General features: G+C 41.4%; 1 protein-coding gene across 4 annotated transcripts in view; it reads left to right on the forward strand.

The window, feature by feature from the left end:
- The first annotated feature begins 2587 nt into the window (after nucleotides 1–2587).
- Nucleotides 2588–25020, forward strand: part of ITGB1 (integrin subunit beta 1) — a 43709-nt gene continuing 21276 nt past the window's right edge. Inside the window, exons 1-3 of one of the 4 annotated variants that reach the window (XM_067702713.1) lie at nucleotides 2588–2636; nucleotides 20570–20636; nucleotides 22759–22844. In XM_067702713.1, coding sequence (XP_067558814.1) covers nucleotides 20570–20636; nucleotides 22759–22844 — 153 coding nt within the window. In that variant the 5' untranslated portion in view covers nucleotides 2588–2636. Of the gene's footprint in view, nucleotides 2637–2693; nucleotides 2831–3138; nucleotides 3294–12587; nucleotides 12646–20569; nucleotides 20637–22758; nucleotides 22845–25020 lie in introns of those variants that run through there. The other 3 variants (XM_067702729.1, XM_067702707.1, XM_067702721.1) reach the window with 3 other exon arrangements.

Consider the following 25020-nt stretch of genomic DNA (forward strand, 5'->3'; position numbering starts at 1 on the left):
GCTGCCTAATTCATTTCACTTATCCCCACACAATTTTTTTCCTGATGATCAGTGTTGGAATTGGTCTTCACCTGTAAATCTGGGATCTGATTTGCATTGTGTCCCTATGTATCCCCTTTGAATTGCTAAAATTACTTTTTTTTTTCCCTCGTTGTCTGGACACTCTTATTTATAGGGTGATGGTACGATCTATCATCTGTATCAGGATGTACTTTTGAGAATGAAAGGGGGTGCTATTAATAATTATGCTTGGACAACACACAAACTGGGGTTATCTGGACATACTGGGACACAAAGTCATACTTTTTTTTTTAATAAATTTATTTATTAATTTATTATTTTTGGCTGCGTTGGGTCTTCGTTGCAGCACAAGGGCTTTCGCTAGTTGTGGCGAGCAGGGGCTACTCTTCGTTGCGGTGTGCAGGCTTTTCATTGTGGTGGCTTCTCTTGTTGCAGAGCACAGGCTCTAGGCACGCAGGCTTCAGTAGTTGCAGCATGGGGGCTCAGTAGTTGCGGCACATGGGCTTAGTTGCTCCGCGGCGTGTGGGATCTTCCTGGACCAGGGCTGGAACCTGTGTCCCCTGCATTGGCAGGTGGATTCTTAACCACTGCACCACCAGGGAAGTCCCCACACTGTTTATTTAAAACTGATCTGATATGGGTTGAGCCATAATGTGCCAGCCAGTGGTCAAGACCAAAACATTTTTGTCTTGGGTATACGCCTGTTCTCACAATGCAGGTATTCACCCTTTGCTCTAACCCCATGGAGTCTTGCCCAAGTGATATGATTATTGCAATTGGAAAATCATTTATAAATGAATGTGTACTAAAATATTTGCCTGTAAAATGTTATAGTTTAGAGGCTTTTCCACTTTCAAAAGATTGAAAAGGCTTCAAGTTATCATGGGATGATTTGTGGCTTACTGGACAGGATAATATTTGACAGGCTGAGTCCCAAAAGTGTTCAAACTACAAGAGAAAGACAGCATTCCACTCCCGAGTCAACATTGACTCACTCCCACTCCCAATTCTGTATTCCATAATCATGTGATTAAAAACAAGTGGAGTCATATTCATGACATGTTTCTTTAATTTCTTGTTTCCTCAAAGCTCATGACTTCTGTACATAAATTGCTTCTCACACTTTAGTTTAGCCAAATGTTCTGATGTGGTCCCAGGGGAGCAAAAGGACCCATTTAGTCATTTATCAACTATTAGCTGAGCCCCTATTGCGTGACCTGGAACAGTGTTTGACACTGGGATTAAAAAGATGATTACACTGCCTTTGAAATAATTTAGTTTAGTGTTGTGCAAATGTGAACCTCTTAATATTCTTGTGGCAAATCACATAGGGATGAAAGTTCTGGGAAATGTAGTGCAAGTCAAGCATGGATAAATTACGCTTTACCTTTGGAACTGTAATCTATGCTGAGACCAGGCCAGTTCTGATCAATTTTGGAGTGGTATAACCAGTATCTTTAAATTCAAGGATGTTGAGGTGTGATGGCAGCCGCACCACTGGGTTATTAATATAGAAACATTATTTTTTTATTTTTTTTAAGTACAGTTGATTTACAATGTTGTGTTAGTTTCAGGTGTCCAGAAAAGTGATTCGGTTATATATATAATATTTATGATATATATTATATACATATTTTCAGATTTTCCATTATACGTTCTTATAAGTTATGGAATATAGTTCCCTGTGCTATACAGTAGGTCCTTGTTGTTTATCTGTTTTATATATAGTAGTGTGTATATGTTCATCCCAAACTCCTAATTTATCCTACCCACCCCTTCCCCTTTGGTAACCATGGGATTGTTTTCTATGTCTGTGAGTCTGTTTCTGTTTTGTAAGTAAGTTCATCTGTATCCTTTTTTAGATTCCACAAATAAGGAAACATCATTTAGTCTCTTAGGTTTGGTCATCCATTAAGTGGGAAAAATCATTCTCATTTCTTTAGAGGTTTCCAGAGATTATCTAACCAACAGATTCGATTTTGCTGGCGAGCAACGGGCAAAATTTCCATAGATGGGATTGTTTTGTTTTCTCTTATTTAAGATTGGCAGCCAAATGGGCATCGCGGCTTCTAATCTCCCCCAAATGAAACACCAGTTTCACAAACCTAATAATTCGAGTTCTGTGCCCAACAGGGTGCTACAGCTCACCACGTGGCAACACACATTTTCAGCTAACAGAATGGCAGCCTGCCAGCAGCATATTCTGAGTTACCGGGTTTCAGTATGATGCCGGTTGGCACAAGTTTCAATCCTCTTATCAAAATGCGCCCAGCCATGCTCATAATGAAATGTTTCACTTCTCTTAAATGTCCCTTCTCCAGCCCCCTGTCCACCTACTCAAAAAAGTGAGGATGAACAGAAACTGTATCAAGGATGAAACTTTTCCTTCTCATCCCTGCGCCCCAGATTAACCTAACAAAAGCTGCTCCCCAACTCACCAGTTTTTCTCTAAAACTTTCCTCATCTCCATCTTTCCTGGCACCCATTTCCTCCCTGAGTCTTCCCCCTTCTCAAAGACATAAGTCAAGCAAATCCTCATGCCAGAAAAATAATACCGGCTTTAGCCACTTTCCTTCCAAAAGGGAAACGTTTTTGGTCCCACAAAGCCTTGCAAGGTGAGTGACTAAGTGTCTCGATTTGTCGGGGACTGAGGCGGCTCCCGGGAGGCAGGGCTTCCAGGGTTCAAAACCGGGCAGTCCTGGGCCAGCCGGACGGACCGCGAGCCGGACACACGTGGGGCTTTGGGGAAGCAGCGCCTAAGACAGGCCAAGAGGGAGGCTCCGGAATTCCCTCACGGGAGGATATTACGGCGCGCAGGGCCGCGCAAACCCTCCCTCTCCCGGCAGCAAAGGAAACTGAGGCACCGCGAAGGCCGCGGCGGAGTCTGTCGCCCGACCCTGCCGCTCCTTTGTCCCGGGGGCCCCTTTCTCTCCCCCAGTCCCGCACCGCCCCTGCCCGATTCCTCCCCCTCCCCCAGCGGGCACGGCTGACGCGGCCCGGGAGGAATGCGCTTCCGGAGGGAGAGGGCGGCGGCTGCGGCCTGAGGAGCGGGATCGCCGCGCCTGGGAGGCGGTGCCGCGGGGGTCGTTTCCTGCCGGGAGGCGGCCCCACGCCGCTGAGTCTCCTCCTCCCGCCCGAGAGGAGGAGGCGGAGCCGCCACCGCCGCGCCCGAGCCCGAGCTCGGGAGGCCAAGCCAGCCCTGGGGACAGGCCGAGCGGGAGCCGCGGAGCACAGGCTGAGCCGACCGCGCGGGCTGGACGCCGCGGGAGAAGGTGGGCCCGGGCGGGCGGCGTGTACGATGCGCGGCCGGGCCAGGGCCGCGGGGCAGGCGTGGGGGCCGCGGCCTCGGGGCGGATTCCAGTCGTCGGGCGGGGGAGGAAGTCGGGCCGTGCCCGCTCCCGGACCTTCCCGGCCGGGGGGCGTCGGAGGGCGCTGGCCTGCCCGGGCTCTGCCCCCCCTCCCGAGCCGCGGTCGCGGAGGCCCGGGGCCAGGACCCTCCGCTCGGACGCCGGCCGTGGGCACTACCCCGCGGGCTAGGCGCGGACGGGCCTCCGCGGGCCGGCGTCCGGGGAGTGGCCTTGACCCCGGCTGCTCCGAGACGGCGGCTGCCCCGAGACGCCGGCTGCCCCGGGATGCCGGCTGCCGGGCCTCCACGCGGGGACGACTCACCCCCGGCTCCAGTTCTGCGCCTGGGGCGTCGCTGAGCCGTCTGGAAACGGGGCGCGGGGTCGGCGCGTCCTGTGGGCCCTTTGCCCTAATGCTGGGTGTAGACGCCGCGGCGGTGTCCAGGGCTAATGCCCGACCTGTGCCTGATTCGTGCCGTTCCTTATGCCTCAGAACAAGTTGAATTTTCAAGAATGCTAGTATTTAATGCCTGAGCAATTTTTGTTTCATCAGATTTGTGTTTTTGAGTCAAAACCTAGCGCTAGTAAATTACGCTCTTTAAGGTTCCAATTCCCCATCTGTAAAATGGGAACAATACCTACACTAATAATAAAACTAGTAACTGTTATAATAACGACAGTAAGGGCCAAGCTTAGCTCTACGCACTTTACCTTTATTTTCTCGTTTAATCCCGGAACCGGTCCGACGAGGTAGGTGCCGTTTTTATCCCTGTTTTACAAATGAAGAAACTGAGGCACAGGGAGTGTAGGTGGTCATCCACCTGTATGAAGACAACCCGCGGGGTCTAGCAACCCATGTTTGAACCACAAGTAACTTTGCAAAAGTGCAGTGTAGTGAAAAGCAAATGTAAAATGGAAGACACCTAGAGTAGATGCTCAATAAATATTAACTCCTTTTCTTTCCTTCTTGGTATATTAAAAAGATTTTTTAAAAAGTCTCAGCATGTGATTGGTAATGTTATTAGTAAGGTTTCTTTGGATCTGCGTTCCACAGAAATAGGTGGGTAGAATTACTGGATTATTTTTTATTGTTGTTTTGATTGTACAAAAATAACAAATGCTTATTGAATTTTGATTAGGCATCTTTCTTAAACTACGTCCAGCCTTTACAATAGGTTGTGTAATAGACCACTTTAGAAATGACTAAGGGATTTTAGTTGCAAGTTACCTCTTCTAGCTTTGTGGACATCTAGGCCCACGGGGTCAGGGCTTACTTAAGAGTCCCACTAAAATGTTCTATTTGAAAATAATTTTAGTTCATTGATTGATAATAAATGAGGGACTGAAGATGATTAACTGATAAATAGAAAACACATGAAACAAATCAATATTTTGGTTACAGGTGTTTGAGGAGAAAGGCATTTTACTCACCCTAAAATTCATTCCCTAGTTAAGAAGACAAGGGGATGTGGTTAATACTTTACTCTTGTGAATAGAAAGCAAACAAACTCCAAATTAAGTCATGTATGTTGACTTCACAGGCCTAAAACGTTAAGTTTTTGTAATGTCTGTTCTTTTTAAAAGAATGTTAAGTTCTCTATTGAGATTATTTTCCCAATATTCTGTGTGTGCACAGAATAGAATAGAATCAGCAGTATTGAAAATCACTGGATTTAGGTGGCTTTCTCCTCAACTTTCCGGTCAGTATAATTAAAAGCTGCCCCAGATTAGCATCACTGAATGACCATGTAGTTCTATATTGGGGTCGATAAATTCCTAACTCCTGGAGAAACTCTGGGGACATCTGGTCACTTTAAAAAAATAGTGAAAATTAACAGTTTCAGGTGGTGCTAGTTTTCATGGAATGCTTGCCGCTTAATAGCTTCATTGTTTGGCTTCTTGCCAAATTGTGGCTTACAGCGTCGGGGGTAATATAATTGTATCTGAAGAAAATATATATTTAAAAAATCATTTTGTAAGTGCACTGGTTTTGTTCTTAAGTACTCTGCTGGAGTGATGAGATGAAACATCTAACTGGTAAAAGCTTCAGAACTTTGAAGTTCTGAGAATTGTGATTTCTGAACGTGTATCAAGCTGAATTAGTATCTGAGAGGATTCATGTGGACTGATTTCCCCACTCTGCATGGAGAGTTAGGAGCTGTCAGGTTGTCAGTAGAATTCTAGAAGATCATATTGTGCCAATATGTAAATATCTTTTATTGTGTTAGCAGGTCTATTCTGACTGGTTATATGTTGTGGGATTTTTGTCCTTTTATATTGCTATTGCAGAGGTGGGAGTCGGGGTCCGGAGGGTGGGCTTATAGGAGTATGAGTAGGGAAGAGTACATTAGTCTTCAGAACCCTGAAATGATAGCAGTATCTATAGCTGTAGAAAACTGAAAAAATTGGGTGTATCTAGGTTACAGGAGGTGCAGTCCGTGAAACCCCCAGAACATTAGCAGCCTTCAAATATGTCAGTAGATGGGTGAAAAAAATGTGGTATCCCTTGTTCAGGAGCTGTATGCAAAAGGAGCTAAACTGTACTTTGTAAATTTCACATCTTTTTAAAGATGTCTAATTATTAGACTTTTACAGAGTTTTATTTATAAAATAATTTTTAAAAAAAGCCTCTAAGCTTTATTTTGGGTTTGTGGCTTTGGAAGATAAGGTTAAGGTTAGCTATATTTAGCAGTATGCTAAAGCGTGTGTATATCATCTCATCATGAAATGTGTGTATGTGAGTGAAAAACTGCTTCAAATATACATAGTACATACATGTATAAACACACAATTATAGGACTAATTTCGGTAAACAGTCTCCAAAGTACAGCTTCCTGGACCCCAGGGATGTATAAAATAACTCACTGGAGTGTAGGAAGAAAATATTAGACTTAATTTTATATATATTTCTTAAACTCATATTTTAAAGTTTAAACTTTTATTATGGTTTATAATATCCTACTGTATTGCTGTAGAAGTACATGTATTTTAATTGGTAAGTAAATACATGTTTTGGAGTACATGTATGCTCAAGTTTTTTTTTTTTTAATAATAAAGGTGAGTATTAAAAAGCTTTGGAGATCCTTGGTGTGGGGATGCCTTGGGTGGGGCTACGAGGACTACTTATTTCGGAGGGAGGACGGGTCAGACCTGGTGTCCGAGGTAAGAGAGGAGAAAGGAACTGAAGTGGCCCGGGCCTCTGCTTAAGAGGTGCGCTTGGCCGAGGCAGGCAGCGCAACCACAAGGGGGTGGTGCTGGTCGCCTGGAGGGAGGGGAGTGCTGAACTCATCCTGCTGAGACAGCTGGGGTGTAGTGGAATATGCCCATTGCGAGCTCAAAACCAGCAGTCGGGCTGGGAGACTGAGATTGGGGAATTCCTCGTCTGTTAGTACTGGTTGACTCTCTAGGCTGCAGATGAAAATACTGGAGAGTGTGTAGAGTGAAAAGGGGCCGCGGAGAGGCCCTGGGAACACTTTCACAGTCAAGGGCCGGGTGAAGGAAAAGGAATCTAGAAAAGCATTTTCCTTCCCCAATTTGTTTGAATTTCTGATTCCTTCCTATGACAGCTAAGTGAGTGACCTGGGTATTTTCAGGGATTTCCTGTGATGGGCATGTTTGAGGTGAAGAGAGAAGCATCATTAGGTAAGCGGTTGGATGCAGCAAAGGCTTCTTGATTGGGGAACTTGGGTTTTGGGCAAGCTGGGCCTGAACTTCTCTGGGACGATTGTTGGAACACCTCACCTGGAAAGGGCTTTGGTTTCTGCATCTGCACCATAAAGTGGTCTCTTGGTTTCTCTCTCTGTGTCACCGAAGAGCTGAAGGCCAGCTGTTGCATGACCTGGCCCTGCAGAGTGCAGGTCTTCCCTCTCCCGTGAGCAGCCATCCTCTCCTGCCCTTCACCCCGGAGGATAGGTGCTGTGCCAAGTCGTGGCTTTGAGACGGCTGCCAGTGCTGGCGAGCCAAGTGGGTTACTGTTAGCTCTCTGTCCGGGTGGAGCTCTGTTGTCCATGCCTTTTTTTAAAAAAATAAATTTATTTATTTATTTTTGGCTGCGTTGGGTCTTTGTTGCTGCGCGCGGGCTTTCTCTAGTTGCAGCGAGCGGGGGCTACTCTTCGTTGCAGTGCGCGGGCTTCTCCCTGTGGTGGCTTCTCTTGTTGCGGAGCACGGGCTCGAGGCATGCGGGCTCAGTAGTTGTGGCATGTGGGCTCAGTAGTTGTGGCTTGCGGGCTCTAGAGTGCAGGCTCAGTAGTTGTGGCGCACGGGCTTAGTTGCTCCACGGCATGTGGGATCTTCCCGGACCAGGGCTCGAACCCGTGTCCTCTGCTTTGGCAGATGAGTTCTTAACCACTGTGCCATCAGGGAAGTCCCGTCCATGACATTTTAATCCATCAGTGTACTGAGTGCCACTTCCCTGAGCAATGCAGTGCTGAGTGGGTGTAGATCAAGGAGTTGACCTGCACCTTGCTGTTGAGGATACTATCTAGTTGGGACAAGTTGTGTTCAATCTAGGGAAACATAGCAAATACCACAGAATGTTTTACACAAGGTACTGTACCAGGTAATATTCTCTAATAGATTTTGAGGAAAAGATCAGCATTGGCTTAAGTGGTTTTGGAAGGCTGTGTAGAGGAGCTTGGAATGGTATGACCAAAGAGACGGGTGACAGATGTGACATGGTCAAAGGACAGTATAGTTAGAAGGGAGAATACAGTCTAATTTAGCAAATAAATATTGCTTGACTACTTTGATATATAATCATACATATATAAGTATATATGCATTTATAGTATAAATATATATAAATAAAATGAAAGCTGTGTAAAATGAAGGCCTGGATTCTTGCCCTCCAGCTCTAGTCCAGTGTGGTTCACAGACATTGATTACAATCAGTTATAATAGAAATTTGAATTAAAACAACACTGTGTTATTGAGCATCACGGAAGGTTTGTCATTTACTGCGCTAGACACTATCAAGAATATCTTTTGGGACAAAAAAAGGAGTAGTTAATTCGCTTATGGTGGTTGGTAAAGAGATTAAGAGCCAATGAAGGCTAAAAATATTTCAGAAAGGTAGAAGAAAAATTAATATTTTGTTGTAGGGAATGTAGTTTCAGTGGAGTGATGAGGAAAGCATTTATATGAAAAATTGTGTACCACTTGATGTGTGGAGGCCACATTTCCATGTACAAATGTTTATTGAATGAATCTGTAAATAACAAGCTTTCATAGTCTGTGAAATTAGGAATAATTACCTCCAATATTTTATAGTTCATTATTTATTTCAGATAGTAATTTCTTTGCTTCTCAGAAGGCATGATGGTGGGTCATATTTGATTGTTGGAGGAAGAGATTGTAGTTTTAAAAGTTGCATTTAGTATTATGTTATTTTAGGAAAGCACAACAGAAACACAATAGGGAGTGGATTTGTGCTTACTAAAGAAGCATGGTTTAAACAGATTTCGAACCATTAATTGAGTAGTCACTCAGGTTCTTATGTTTAGAAGTCAGTGAATGAGTTGAAGCAGTAATCAAGTAAGCTGTGATCTGTAGGTCCCTGTAAAGTTATGTTTTACATTCATGGTAATATTTTATGCTTGCAATAGTTCTAAGGTAGACATTATTCCCAACATAGTGCTGAGTAAAAGTGAGAAATTGGTTTCTACCTATATTTAGTTAGGCTTTAAAACATTTATCCTCTCTCTCTCTCTTTCTCTCTTTCTCGTTCTTTCTCTCTATATATATATTTAAAATATATTCAGCACTATGTTTCAATCCAGTACAGGGCAGAGAAGAGATGTGACAAAAGATATGGTCAAAATTTATTAAAGTTTTGATCAAGTAAGAATTTTGGAGTGATCTACCTAAAAAGTAGATAAAATTACACAAGGGAACATAACTTACAATTCTCCTTAATTGAAATTATGTGGAACAAATCTTGCTTTTAAGTGGTTTTTGATACCATTAATTAAGGTGGTAAACTTTTTTCTGCTAGGTCCATTCATAGTTATCTTTGTAAACTTGTCCCAAAGTAAAATTTCTCAACCAAAGCAGTTGCTAACTTACGCTTCTTTTCCCTTCACAGGGAAAGGCAAAATCTATTAGACATGGCCAAGTATAAAGAAGGAACAGCTCACTAGTCTGGTTTGAAATATGTCAATTGCTGGGTAATATCTGTTGAGTGGAAGGAGGATCTCCGAAGAATTAAGTTCAGGCAACTTTTCATGCTCGTTTTGGATCAGCCCTTAATATTATGCCTTAATAGCTTTGTTTAAAGTGTTTATTTTTTGCTTGTATTTTAAGTCCTTTTGCAGTCTTTGAGTTTATTTTGTGCCCCTTGACCAGTTTTTGGAATTTAATGCTTAATTCATTTTTTTTTTTTGGTCCTCATGTAAAGGCTATAACCTTTTTGATAGGGGAGGTGGTGGTGGTGGTATACCAGTTATCTACTTATTGGATCACTATTGGCTGTATCATAATGTTTCTAATTGCCTTGACTTACTTTGAATTCCCTGTGGTCAAGCCTGCTCTTCCTGGCATGTTGATTCTGTTCCTCATGTGTCTGAGTTTTACAGAGGATTTCAACTTAAATTTCCTTCCTTATCTCTGTATACTTTTCCTCTAGTTTTGTGGTTTTACTGTTTCTGATTGCAATAAGATCTATTTGAGATTTTCTAAATTCCTTGAAGAGCATAATGTGTTCATTCTCCTTTTTTCTTCAGAGAAGATTCTTCATTTTCTTTCTACTTTTTCTGCTGTAGAAATTTTTCTTAGATGTTCAGTTCCATGCCCTTACGTCTCCCCACTTCCAGCTTCTTTATCTTTGAGGCTTTTTATTTGCCCACTAGAAGTATGTCCATTCTTTATCTTTCCGTTACAGTGTGTGGTGGGTGGTGATGATTGATTTCCATGTTCTCATTTTCCTGGAGAAGGTGGGTAGAGTAGTCACTTGTGATGAATTTTGTTCTGTTACTGTCATAAAAGTATTAGCCCTGTTCTCAGGTTTCAGATTTTTTTGTAAGCCTGTAGCTTTGGAGCAGTTGAACCTTTGTTGTTGGAACTCAACTCAGGCTGTTACTACCTTTGGGCAAGAAGGGGTCAGTGCTCAAAAAAAGCTTTTTTTTTCTTCTGGGTGTGAGTAGTGAATTTTAGAAAGTTTTCTACTTCAGACTACTGTTTATCGACCACAGTGGGTGGAAAAGGACTTCAAAGGGGGTGTTGTGTCTTTGCCTTGGAGTACTCAACCTCATCTCTTTCCTGTTCCCTCTCATTTCCCCCTTTCATCTTATCTGCTAAGTTTTGTTAATCATTAATTCTAGCTTATTACTTGGGCCATAAGCACCTCCATGGTCACTACCACGCACCTCTTCCTGCCAGAGAGAGGGGAAAGATGTTTAGTTTTAATTGTTCTTCCTGCAAGGGGGAAAGGTGCTCTTGCCCTGGGGGAATTCATCCCCAAGCTCTCACTCTTAAATTGGCATAGAGGAGAGCAGCCTCTCAGAGTTCCTTCCGTTTACATTCTCCCATCTGCTTGCTCTGTGTGGGGAGAAGCAGGATGAACTGCACGGTAATTCCCTGAGGCTTTCAGCTTGGCTCCGTGTTCCTTTTCTGGACTGTGTTGATTTGTAGATATTAATCTATTATTGGACTATTTTTTTCCTTTTAAAAGCAGATACAGAAAATAGTGATGGTGGTACAGACTTGAGATGAATCTAACCTTATTATAGTTTTAGGAGAGGCTTATAATATATCTCAGTATAGGTATTTGAATCTTTTTCACCAGTAAGGTGAACAGATTTAAAATGTTACGGTATAAAAAAGGAAGCAAGTTCTGTTCTCTGGAAGAGAGTATTTGACTGGTGAGAACCCTTAACCTTTCTTATTGGAAACCTACTTACATTGAAAGCTTGGGCTTTCGAATACTCCTGGGTTCCCAGCTTTGTCATCTGTGTGTCTGGTACGTGGTAGATATGCAATAGGTATTTGTTGACTTGAATTTAATTAGTTGTATTGAATAAAAATGTGTTCTTGTGCAAAGATCTTGTAGGAATAAATCTTTTGTGGATGACTTCCTTTTGTACTATGACCTTTTGGGCATAGTTGGCTTCTGGGCACCAAATTTTAAAACTTGAAGTAAATGTAATAAAAGTAATTTTTCTCTCAAGTGTAATTGTTTAATTTCTACAAATAAAGTACTTATAAAATTTCTGAAGATTTTATCTGTAAATGTAAAAAGAAATGCCAAACGAGTGATTTGTCACATTGTTAAAAACATTAATAGATAATAAGTGTGTATTTAAAAGTTTGAACAGCTCATAAAACCACATTTAACCTTGATGAATAAAGATGAGTTTACAGTGGAGATAAAAGTAATTATGTACAATTTTTGACAAGGGGAACAATTGCACATATTTGAGGTTGTTAACCACTAAAAGCAGATTGTTTCCGGGAGGTGTTTAACATTATTTACTGTTCAAGGGATGAGTTATGACCCTTTAGATAAAATTAAGCATAGTAAGAAATATTAGGATGAAATGCTTTTGTAGGAATGAGACCATAACTTGTGGGTATACTCATGAAATTTGACAGTTAAAATACTTTTGGCCTCCAATCACTTTGAAGGACTAAGAAATAAACTCACAGAACATTTTAAGTCCTTTCCATTTCTGTGCTCTGAGTCACTTCTAACAGTAGAAGGATGTTCTTTTATCTTTAAAATAGTGACTGAGTAGGCCTTCAAAAAATTGTGGTTTAATGGAGCACAAAGTCAGGTCATAGCTTCAGAATTCAGATGGTCTGATTTCAGTTCTACCTGTGCAACTTTGGAGAAGTTGTTTAACCTCTCTGTGGTTTGGTCTCCTCATATATAAAACAAAGGTAATATCATTCCCAACCTTGTAGAGTTACTTAGAGAAAGTAGTTAGCTGCTTTATTTTTATTATTATTGTCATCATTATAGTCATTTGAAGGTGTTGGAATAAAAGTAAGATAACTTTCTGTTACAAATTACCTTAAATCATCAAAACCTCAGTTACTGTATTACTCTTGTCTGCACCTGGTGCGCCTCGTCCAGCCTCTTCTGAATGAGCAGATCTCATGTTAATTTAAGTAGTCCTCAGTGGGCAGCAGTCCCTGAGCGAACCAAACTGTTACAAGCTTCTGATCCAAGTTTCTCCTGTATCTTTTCAGGGCAGTTTCCTTCTTTCTTTTTGCCTCTGCTAGATTTGCTTCCCCATGACAGAAGAAGCCTCAAGTCATTCTTCCTTATTTCTATTTGTATTAGGTATGTTATCCTCCACCCTGATCTTTTTTTAAGGTGATTCGTGATACTAACATTCAGAAATATCTGTGCTTTATCTAATGTAGTAATAAAAAGCACTGAGGTTTTGCTGCTTTTATTGTTTTACATACAAGTTGTTCTAAATATAATCGTTAGAAAGTAGAATAATCCTACTTAAATGTGGAACTGAAAATATTATCTAATTATACTTAACATAATTAGTATCTAATTAATATAATAATTAGCATCTGATTAACCTTATATACAATATAAGGTTTTGATGTCATATCAAAATAACATTTGAGTGGCTATAAAAATCAATCTTAATCTATTGTTCGCAGTTGTGTTCTTTCTAACCCTTACACTTTATCCTTTCTTCCATATCTTGTGTTTCACGTAACATGGGTCAATTCGGAGTTTTTGGTTTTAATTATGATTGAAAAAAAGCAAAACATTCAAACATGGTTACTTTAAAAAAAATTTTTTTTTTAATTGGGGTATAGTTGTTTTACAGTGTTGTGTTAGTTTCTGCTGTACAGCGAAGTGGAGTTCCCTGTGCCGTACAGCAGGTTCTTGTTAGTTATCTATTTTATACATATTAGTTAGGGTATGTATGTCAATCCCGATCTCCCAATCCATCCCACCCACCTTTTCCCCCCTTGGTGTCCATAGTTTGTTCTCTACGTCTTTGTGTCTATTTCTGCCCTGCAGACAGGTTCATCTGTACCATTTTTCTAGATTCCACATATGTGCATTAATATACAATACTTGTTTTTCTCTTTCTGACTTACTTCACTCGGTATGACAGTCTCTAGGTCCATCCATGTCTCTACAAATGACCCAATTTCGTTCCTTTTAAAAACATAGTTACTTCTTTATTGAATCAAGTTGTTGAGCTCCAGCTGTAATGTGTAGTAATAATGATAACAAGTACCGTCTAGGTAGTGCTTGCCATGTGCCAGATGCTGTTTTAAATGCTTTATGTTTACAACTCATTTAAACTTCACGTAACCCCTGTAAGGTAGGAACTACCTTGCCCATTTTAAAGATGAAGAAACCGAGGCATAGATTAAATAACTCCAGTATCACCTACCTAGTTAGGGGTTGATCAGAGGTTTCAGCCCGAGCATCTGGCTCCACAGTCCACACCCTGAACTCTGCTACGCCTTAGCAAACAGTGGTGGGCACAGCACAGCACTCTTCTTGCCCTTGTTAAGCTTTTTTTTTTTTGGATACCTCAGAGTATCTGCAGTTATCTTTAGATTCTTTATTTATTAAATATTAAGATACCGTGCTAGGTACAGAGGACACGGAGACTTGACTTCTAGAAGATGACAATTCATAAGGCAGGTCAGCCTTACTACACATCTATAGTAGATGGGTAAGAGCTACATACATCTTAAATACTAACTCTTTTGAACAGAGGTTGTTGGTGTTTGTCTTAATATGTGTGTATGTCTGTATGTGAATCGCCCAGCTTAACTCCCCTCCCCGGTTCTTGCCATCATTGAGGCTCTCAGGAGTTAGTGCAGGTGATACTTCTCACATTCTGGTCTAACACTTTTCTGGCTCTTTCAACTCCCGTGGCTTTGAGCTCTGAACTAGAAACCTCTTCTGTCCTCCTCACTTCCTCCTGGCCTCCTGTGGGTCCCCCCGCTGCTGCGCAGAGCAGTTGTGTGACTCACTCCGGCTGACTGCATCTTGCCTCAAGTGCTTCTGTCTTTTCAATCCCTGGGGCTTCTCCAACAAGCCCTGTCTGTCCGTAGGATGAGAAGCTGGCAGCAGCCTTCTGGGCTGCTGCACTGTTGTTCTTGGAAGTGTAGGGCAGCTCATGCCCTTGGGGCAGACTTCTGCCTGTGGGGACTCAAACTGACAGACGTGTCTTCACGGTGATCCTCCTCTGGACACACTTTCTACAGTTGTCCCTGGTATTCTAGGGGGACTGGTTCCAGGACACGTCCCGTCTGCCCCACCCCCAACCAAATCCGCAGAGGCTCAGTCTCTCTTATACGATGGTGTAGTATTTGCATGTAACCTATGCACTTCCTCACGTACACTTTATATCACCTCTAGATGACTTATAATACCTAATAAAATGTAAATACTATGTAAATAGTTGCCTGTGCAGGGCACATTCAAGTTTTGCTTTTTGGAACTTTCTGGAATTAAAAAATTTTTTTTTCCATCTGTCATTGGTTGAATCCACCAATGGAACCTATGGATTCAGGGGGTGAACTGTATACACGTCTCAGAACTTCTCAGTAAGACCAAGCCCCCAGGCACCGACTGCGGTAGCGAAAGCGCCCTGGCCTTTTCTCTTCTTGGCGTGCTCTCTTCAGCACCTCTCTGGTTCCCAGGTCACCTTCCAAGTGAGCTGCTAGCACACATGCTTTTATCTCAGGCTCCGCTTTGGGAACAAATCCCAGCTAAACCAGTTCCCATAGCTGTCTCCTCACCTAGACCTTTTACCCAACACTGCCTGACCCTGAAATGTTACACCCGGCTCTTTAGCCCCTTTCTCTCACCCCTGATCAGCCCCTGATCTCTAGGCCTTTGACTCTGTCGTCTTCTCTTTGTCGATGTTTGTCAGCACTGCCACTGCTTTGACCCCTTCCTCCTCTGGGCACTTGCTCTGTAAACAATGGAATTAATTCAGCAGTTTCAGATTGGAGTTTAAGGACCCATGGGAGGTAGTCTCAGCGATTTTTGAGTGTTTCTACAAGAATTTTTAAAAATTTTGGGCTTTTGTACAAATAATTATAATAATAAACAACCAGTATGTGGATTATGTGGTTGACCACCTTCTGAGTGTGTGTGTGTGTGTGAGTGTGTGTGTATATATATATACACACATATATGTTATTTCAGTGCCTATGTTTGTGTGTGTTTGTGTAAATGAATTTTGGTTCATAATGTACAAGAGCCTGGAGCATGAGGCATTTTATATCTAGCTGCAAGTTGGCTTGCATATACTTAAGTGAATTGAAAATTGTTATCCCTAGGGTATCTACAGTAACTGTTTGCTATTTAAAGAGGGTCTGCATAGTAACTAATTCTGAGAAACTCTTCTTTCCTGGGCTTCTAAATAACGTCCAAGAAAAATGTCATACAGTTTAACATATTTCAGCAAAAGTTTTTGAGCATTGATTTTATGCCAAGTGCTTCTAGGTCCTGTGTTCTTGGTGCTTAGAACCTGTCAGGGCAGACACTTAACAGGTAGTTTCAGGTGAGATGAGTGTTAGAAATGTGTCTTTATAATTAGGGTGTCCGGCACCTGCTGGGCCCTCAGCATTGCTCTATAATCCTGTCGCATCTTCTTGATTTTCTTCAGTCTCCCAACTCCCCTCTCCCCTTTTCTCCCAGCACTTGTCCTTGCTTCCTATTTCAGGAAGAAACGTGAGCTGTCATGCGTGAACTCGCTCAGCTTTTTACCCCCTGCCCTGACTTAGAGAAAGATGCTGCGCCTCTATTCAGGGGAACATGCCCCTTGTGCTGCCCGCCTCTTTGCTCCAGGGGGCCCTGGCTCCATCACTCTCTTCGTGTCTGCCTGCAGCTCTCCTCTCTCCTTAGTATTCTTTCCTTCCCAATCTCAACCATCTTCATAATTTCATTGCCATCCACAGCTCTTGGGTATGTATCTCTAACCCTGAATTCCTGAAAGCTAGGCCCATAGGTCTTAATTTCCCAGTTTGTATCTTTCCTAGATTTCACAAAGGCCTTTCACGTTCGACATTTCTAAATCAAAATCAGTACTTTCTCCCCTAACTCCATTCTCCTTCTGTCTTCTTCATTTGAAAGTGATGATTCCCTTCTTCTCTCACCCTGCCTTATCTAAGCAACCATCTTCCTTATCTAAGCAACCCTCAGATCCCTCCTAATCACTGATTTGTCTTCTTGTCCATTGTTACTCTGAAACCTCAGCAGTAAATTTTGTACCTGTCCAGTAGCTCCTGTCTTGCCATTCATCCCCTACCCTGCTGATTTTCTGCCACTTACATGTTGTCATGTTACTACCCTGTGCCATTTTTTTCCAGCTTCCTTGCTACATGTAGAATAGAATCTAAACTCTTAGCATGAATGGCATTTAAGGCTCTCTGTAACCTGACTGTAACCTCCTGCCTTGCTGGTCTCGGTTTCTGTTATTTCCAGCTTATAATTTAAGTCTCAGAAATACCTAAGTACTTTAAGATTCTTTTTGGCCTTTATGATATTTTAAGATTTTAACATAATTTATACTTACTGTAGAAAATTACAGGGATAAAATAATCACTCATCCCACTGACCAGATTTAACTGCAAATAACATATAAATACATTTTTTTCTGTAGTCTTTTTTCTGTAAAGCTAGAGCAAATCAATTCCAGTTTGCGGGGAGAGAGAGAAGTCACCCAAACGTGTATGTTTAGTAATAAGATTGGAAAGACGTTATTACAGTTCTTCTCAGGACTCCGTGGCCTTGCACGTGCAGACCTTTTGCCTGGGGTGTTTCTCTGCAGTGCCTACCCGTTTCCTATGAGGCTGCGGTTTGAACCTCCCTGAAGCTTCTGAACTTGCCCCGGCAGATTTTGGCATCCTCAGTGCACTTTGTCCTTATCTTCATTATAGAAACCAGCATATCACATTGTAATTATTTGTATTTTTTGTCTTCGAACTGAAAATTCCTTGAGACAGCGATCTTTGTATCTCCAGTAGGGCACAGAGCCTGACAGGGTTGGCAGAGGAAGCACATCCAGAGGTAAGGGAGAAGCCAGTAAAGTTCATGGGAATAGAGCATGTTAAGAAAGAACAGTGAGGTGTAGTCAGTGTTGCTGTGTAAGTTCTTTAGGTGGTAAACTGATGTATGTCCCCAGGTACGTTTTGTAGGCAGGCACTAAAGTTTTGAATGAATGAATGGATGGATGGATGCAGAGAGTAGGATAGGCCTGGGAAGTTTTCTTTTTCAAGAGCAGTTTCACATGCGGATACCCAGTTACACAGGTGGAGGAGGGAGACGGAGACCCAGGTAGACAACTATTTCTAGGCCTTTGATTGTGAAGACGTGAAGACGGTGAAAGTTAAGATGAGGACAGGACCTGAAGGCATCTCTCCCTGGTGGCCTCTGCTCAGGAGCTGTTCTGTGTGGAGTGCTCCTGGGGGGAGACTCCGCGGGGCACCTTTCTCAGCCTGAGAGTCACCTGGGGTGTAGGCCCCACCTCCCAGGATAGGGGTTTTCAGGCCTGGCGTTCTCCCGGGACCACACACTGACTGGTGCTGCCTCAGGGCCTCTGGAAGTCTCCGGAGCTCTTGGGTGCTGTCCTTCCTCCCTGCCCCCTCGCCCCACCGCCTCTCTGCTGCCTGCTCTCCTCAGGGCCCTCCTCGCTGCTCTTGTCTCTGCCCGGCCAGCCTCGCGGCTTTCCTTTCTTTATCCCTAACTGCCGCCGTCTTCCGTCTCCTAGGGCTTCTCTGCTTCCCGGGGAGAAAGCCTGGCCTTTGCAGGCCTGGCCACTGCCCTGGCGGGGCTGCTGCTGGCCTCGGGCTGCCCTCCCCGCTGTGTGCTGCCTGCTTCCTCAGAAGGCTGGTCTTGGGCGCATCAAGGTTTATAGAAGGAAAAGAAAAATGGCATTAAAGTAGTATTTTAAAGCTACGGGACCTAAGAATGTTAGGAAACTTTTTCTGCTACCAAATAACTTTATCTTAGTGGTGCTTCTCTGAGTTGTGTAACATTTTAAAGGTTTCCCAAGGTAGTCTAGTGGTCCTTAAGGTGACCTGAGTTGAATCCTGAAGACACACGTGTCAGAGTCCATATATGGACCAAATATCTGTTCTGTTCTCTTTGTGTAGAAACTGCCCAGATGTTCCATTCATCACAGTCATGCATTTCTTCGGGCGTCTTGCTGTTCCAGGTCCTTTTAATCATAGCTTTGGAATTGATAACATTATTTGAATTGTTCAGAATTAGAGTCTGCGTGGATTTTTTACACATTGAACCTTTTAGTCAGGCCTTAAAAGGTAAGCTGTCAGGCATTTCACACTTCAGTGACCTGGCTTTTGTTGGGCTTTTGGACGCAGTCACAAGTAATAACGTAAGCAGAGCCGTGGCATAGCAGGACTGGCTGCTCTGAGCACGGTTGCAAAGTGGATGACTGTGCAAGTCATTCATACTGCTTTTCTTTGGGAAACCGGAAAATGGGAGCAGCATCTGACAGAGGAAACCCAGTATCCCAGGGGTACTCAGAGCATAACTTCAAAGCATTTTCCTGGAGCTGTGGGACTGTGTCCTGGAACATAGCCCTTGAAAATGAGGGGTTTTGAAAGAAATTTTTTTTTCTTATTAAAGGAAGTACACCAAGAAAGAAAAAAATTCCACACAGTACCCTGCCGTAATTGTTTTTACTAAGAAGGTGAAAAGAAGAAAACGCTACGACAATTTAAAAACAAATGAACCCATTGTCTTTATATTATGCTTATAACTCTGTCATCTCCAGGATTCTTTGGTTACTTTATACATTTATATACTGTTATTTTTACATACCTGTCATCTTAATGTGTTCTTTGCATCCAAAAGTTATTCTGTAAACCTTTTGATGTTACTACATTTTATTCTTTTGACTCTAGTACTCCATCAAGTTGACACGGTTAGCCCTTTCCCCATCATTCTAGAGGACGTTGGCACTTTTGTCTTATAAACATGCTAGAGTCTATACTGAAAGTGTATGTGCATGTGTATCACTTTTTATATTTTAAATTATTAGGATGAATTCCTAGTAGCTCGTTTACTAAGTCAGAGGGTAGAAACAGTTTTAATGCTTTTTGATATAGATTGTTAAATTATTTTCCCCCAAGTTATACCAGTTTACAGCCATCTCTGGTCTCTCTTAGCCATCTGCGGTAAGTCTTTGTTCTGTTGTTTTGTTGGGTTAAAAAACTTTTTATTTTCCTGCTTGCTGGTTTACCTTACATTGCTTTAATTTATATTTCTTTGCTAAGTAGTAAAGCTAAACTTTGCTTGGTGGGGGGATGTTATATTTGCCTTTGGTTTTTTTGCATTCCTGTGGAAGGGGCAGGTGTTCATGCATAATTATCAATCAGACTGGCTGCTAGTCCAAGAGCAGTAAAAGTAGTTAAGGGATAGGGTCAGCGACCTGTGGCTATAGCCGTCTTTGACCAGCTCTGGTAAGGTATAGATTGATGTTGTGAAAACTTTGATTCACAGAAAGCAGTTACATACCTAATGGTTGGAGTGTGAGGTATCCTGCTTGGTATACAGACTCTTACTTCATTTTTCTTTAGAGATTCCAAAGGACACTTAAGCCTCTTTCAGGTCTTCTTATGTCCCTCTCCCCCACTTTTGTGTAGTTTGTAGATCTAGAAATTGTAGGAAATTAAACTGAATATTTTACTAATTCCATGCACAGAAGTTGATTTTCTTAAGAAATAGTTACAGGACATCAAACTCAAAAATTGAGCTGGGGCCTTGTGCAGGATGTTGGTCTTAGCCTTAGGAGAAATAAAAACGATTGAAAAGTTGTAAGCAAGGGGATGACATGATCAGGATTTTTACAGGTTCACTCAAACTAACACTCAGTGTTGAGGTAACTGAGGCACATGGATATGCCTGCTTGGCCCCCTCGAGTCACAGGAGGTAATAGAGATTCCATGGGACAAAGACTTAATAGCTTTTAGGTGTAGGAATACTTGACACTTTTTGTTTTGAGCACTGTTCATTAAATATTAATGTATAATTGGTGTGGAGAAAAGTAAGCGTGGATTCTGGGAATCTGGAGTGGAAGGTGAGGTGCTGCGGGGAGAGGTGGATGTTGAGCATGGAGAAGGGCTGGGCAGGAAGATGCCTTTACACTTATAAATTAGCGGACGATCAGGTGCGTGGCAATGATTAGGCTTTATATGTTGTTTTTCCTTAATATAACATGGTACATTTTATATTTCAGATGAATTTACAACTGATTTTCTGGATTGGATTGATCAGTTCAGTTTGCTCTGTGTTTGGCCAAGCAGGTAAAAAAAGTTTCATAGTTGTCTTTTCAGTATCTTGTGACACTTTTGACCACTTTAGATTCCTGGAAAAACCTACATCCCGTCGTCTTGCTCCTTCTGAAAGCCTTGCCGTGGCCTCACCTCCCTCAGAGTTGAGGGCGGGGCCCTTCCAGTGCCTGCAAGGCCCTTTCTCAGGCTCTCCCCCAGTCACCCAGAGCGACAATGGGAATAGGATGCGCTGCACAGAGCTCTTTGGGGAATATCATAGAGTGTGTAAGTGAGCATAGAGAAAGCAAAGGCGTGTTACATCTTTAGAAGGAAATGAAGTAAATGTGTCGAACAGTGGACTGTGAACTCCCCACCACTATCTGAAAGGATGAAAGCAGGAACAGTTGGCTTTCCAGAGGCTGTTCTTGCACTTTGATCACAAGTCTTGCAAAATGTTGGCATCATGTAGGAGAGGAATGAAAAATAAAACTGAAAATATATTTAATCCTCTTAGAAACCATGGTGCATCCACATCTGGAATAACGGATGTCCAATTCTGTTCTCCAAATCTCAAAAAATACACTGCATAGAACAATTGTTTGATATTAGGGTGGAAGGACTTAACACACGGAAAAATGAAGAAAGAAACCGTAAGGGACGTTATTGATAAATTTAAATTACATAAAACCAGCAATAACATAAAAAACCAAAGTGCCTGTGTCAAAACACCATCGACAAAATGAGAAACTAAATAAGGATTTAATTTCACTTACAGATGTAGAGCTCTAATAAAAACAGATGAACATGATAATAGAAACTTTGCAGAAGATGTAACAGAAAATTTATAAAAGAAATGGCCAGTAAAAATACGAAAAAAAATGAAACCTTCAGTAACTGACAATTAAATTGATGTTCTTATTTATACCTGTTAAATGAATTTAAAAAAATCTTTGCATTAAAAAAGTGTTTCTTGTTGAGGGTATGGTGAAGTGGTGTGTGTACCCTGCTTGTGGGAGTGTGCGTTTGAACGTTACTGCTGGAGAGAAGTTGGTGTGTATTGAGAATCTTTAAAAGTTAATACTCTTTGCCTCAGTATTTTTTTTTTTAATTTGTGATAAGGAAATAATCAGAGTTTTACATTATAAGAATGGTCATCAGAGTGGGTGCATATATATATATGCATGTATGTGTATATATGTGGAGGGTTCGTGTGGCATGTGTGAACTATGCAACTAAAAACAATCTAAATTTATCCATCATTGAAAAGGATACATTAATATAATGGAATATGTAATCATTAAAGCCATGTTTTTGAAGAATTTGGAATGAAACATTTGGATTAAGTATAAAAAGTATATAAAATGTATATCCTTGATTTCATTTAAATAATGTCTGTATGCCTGCTTCCTTGCTATTGTTTTATTTATCTGCTTAGAAGAAAGACTGGGAAGAAATATACAAAAAGTGTTAACAGTAGTTACCTCTTAGTGAGCAGGTTTTGAGTGACTTTTAGTTTGTTCTTTATACTTTTACGTATTTTCCAAATTTTTTATAATGAGTGTGTGTTACAAAAACATACATCGGAGACAGTCCACATTAGTACTTACCACACGGCAGACGTGCTGATCCTTACATGGATTTAAAGAACCATATGGCGTACTTTGGACACAGACCTGAAAAATCAAGGGGTTGTGGATTGGATGAATGTGGACTTTTCAAGTATTTAACAAACGAAAATGAAAGTGCCTGCTTGAGGGGATGGGGTATGGGCGTGGTGGGGTGAGTTAAATGAAGAGAAATAATACTTTTACCCAGTTGTAAGAACACTCCTGAGAATTAATGACCATCCAACATGAGAGAGCCTGAAATCATGCCTTTGAAAAAAAAGGACAAATGTATTGATTAAGGGTACCTAGTCTTTGCTATAGAAGAGAGATAACTGTGTCTTTTTATGGTTCTCTGGGACAGGATGTTCCAAAATCACCTCTCTCTGGGGGGGGGGGTAGGTCTGAATCAGCTTAGTAACGAGGTTCATAGTGTTTATATTTAACGTTTGTATATGTTGTATTATTTGTCATTGTGATCCAGATTTTTCACTGTTCTCTCTCTCTTGAAACTTCAAGTAAAGTGGTCTATTCTTTGTTTCTCCTGACAGATGAAAATAGATGTTTAAAAGCAAATGCCAAATCATGTGGAGAGTGTATACAAGCAGGGCCCAATTGTGGATGGTGCACCAATTCAGTAAGTAAGATTGTTCAGGTCTTCCCATCTATTCTCTAGTCATTTAGTGTTGCCCAAAACGGTATCCTTGGGAAGTGCTCGATGTGACTTTTCACTTCCTCATTGTTGACTGAATAAGCGTCAGCTCTGTGTAATCCTGTGTGATGCTCTGGAGCTGTGCTGCCCAGCACAGGGCATGCTAGGCATATGTGGTGATGTTGAGCACCTGAGATATGGGTGGTCCAGACTGAGAATTGCCGTCAGCCTTAAATACATACCAGAGATTGAAGACTTAGCATTTCAACGTTAATGATTTTTGAAATCACTGACATTTTGTATATATTACTAATTTCCCGTTTCTTTTTTTTCTTCCTCTCAGCGTGGCTACTAGACAATTTAAAAATACATACGTAGCTCACCTTTGTAGCGTGCATTGTTTCTATTGGACAGCTTCCCAAAAACCTCTAGCCATTTCATTGGACTGTTTTAGATTTTTCCCTTTTTTTATGATGGGAGAGGTATACATTAACCTGCCTAATTGTGTTTTAATTAAACTAATATGCACTTGATTTGCATCCTAATCAAAGCCCATTGAGGTTAGGCTTTAAATTTTATTCACTCTTGTCATCTCTGTACCTTGCTCAACATGGTACCTTCCACAAAGCTTACTGAATATTGAATGGATGAATGAATGAACAGATGAATGCTAAGTTGGTACTGGAGGTAACGGGAAGTCATTTTGAGGGTATATAATTTATTTACAGAGTGAATAATATCAGAAGGTCAAAGGCTTATTGTTTGTTTTTACTCAGGCGGTTGACCCCGCAGTCAAGTGCCTGTTTTGTGGGCGTTACTGGTCAAATGTCAGATATTTCGTATGATTTGACCTATGAAAGACAAAATGAGAAGTTTTCGTTTTGTTATTTTAAAAATTTTCTACTGGCACCTTCTGTCCTTCTAAAAACGGTATTCTGGAATTAAATTGGAGACAGTGAAGGAAATAGGGAGTGCCTTGAGTTTGTCTCGGACTGGGCTTACTTCGCTGAAACGCTTGGTTTTCTTACCTGGAAAATGAGCATGATCTGCCTCCTTTATCTCTGTTCTTACGAGAATCAAATGAACTTAAGGCAGTTTCACTTAGAAGATTATGATAGTGGTACGTGCTGTTCTCAACAGCAGCGTCCATTTTCTGAGGGTTACAGTTTATCTGGGGTTTAGGGTTATCCTAGCCAAACTGTTCTTTCAGTAATTGAGCCATCTTTATGGCATAATTCTTAAACTATTACAGGTATTTGGGGATATCTTCAGTGAAATTTTACTTGAGTGTTGTGATCTTAGTTTCCTGGATTGGCTGATATTTGGAAGCAGATCCTGCACTGGGCCCCTGTGCTCTGGCAGCATTTTAGGTTTGACCACACATAAAAGTTGTGCAGCTTTGAACCGTTGGGCCCATGGTTCTCCCTTCCAGTTTTTCTAAGTACAGAAAGGCTCTCATTTAGTACTATGTTTCCTTTAAAAGATAACTGATCAAAACCATTTTGTAATCTTTGTATATAAATACCTCACTTTATTCAGCACCATGAAATTGGTAGATAATAAACAACCGTACAAAACATAGAGTGGCCCCAAATGAAAGGCATTTCCTCATTTCCCCAATGTCAAGATTTTAAAAAAGATTTTTGGCCAACTAAATACAAATTTTTAGGGGTATATGTGAAAAAGTTAAATGTCTGTTAGGAGTACACATTTTAAAATGATACACACACACATACATGGATACACCGTCATTGTTCCCCTTGCTCACATTTATGAAAAACATATTTAGAACCTTTACATGCATCTTAACAGCAGTGTTTTTGCTTTCACTTAGTCATCTGATAAAAAGAGCACAGTTTAAAATCACGTCACTAGTGGAAATTTTACCCCGTGCCACAAGTACCATTCACACACCATTACAACGTTTTTTATTTTAAAAAAAATTCACCCTGTATACATTTTTGACCCTGTCGTATAATCACTTACTATGTTTTTTTAAAAAAATAAGTTCTAAAAGGCTTGATTACAATAATAGCCAATACCTAAAGTATTTTTAAAGCTCCAAGAGTACTTACTAAATCTGTGGTGAATGTCTTGTTCTCCTTCTTAAGAAAGGTTTTAGGGTGACATGTTTTCCCTATACACTGAGTTGTTCAGAATA

Source organism: Pseudorca crassidens, chromosome 1, assembly GCF_039906515.1.
Source record: "Pseudorca crassidens isolate mPseCra1 chromosome 1, mPseCra1.hap1, whole genome shotgun sequence".
Classification (NCBI taxonomy): Eukaryota; Metazoa; Chordata; class Mammalia; order Artiodactyla; family Delphinidae; genus Pseudorca; species Pseudorca crassidens.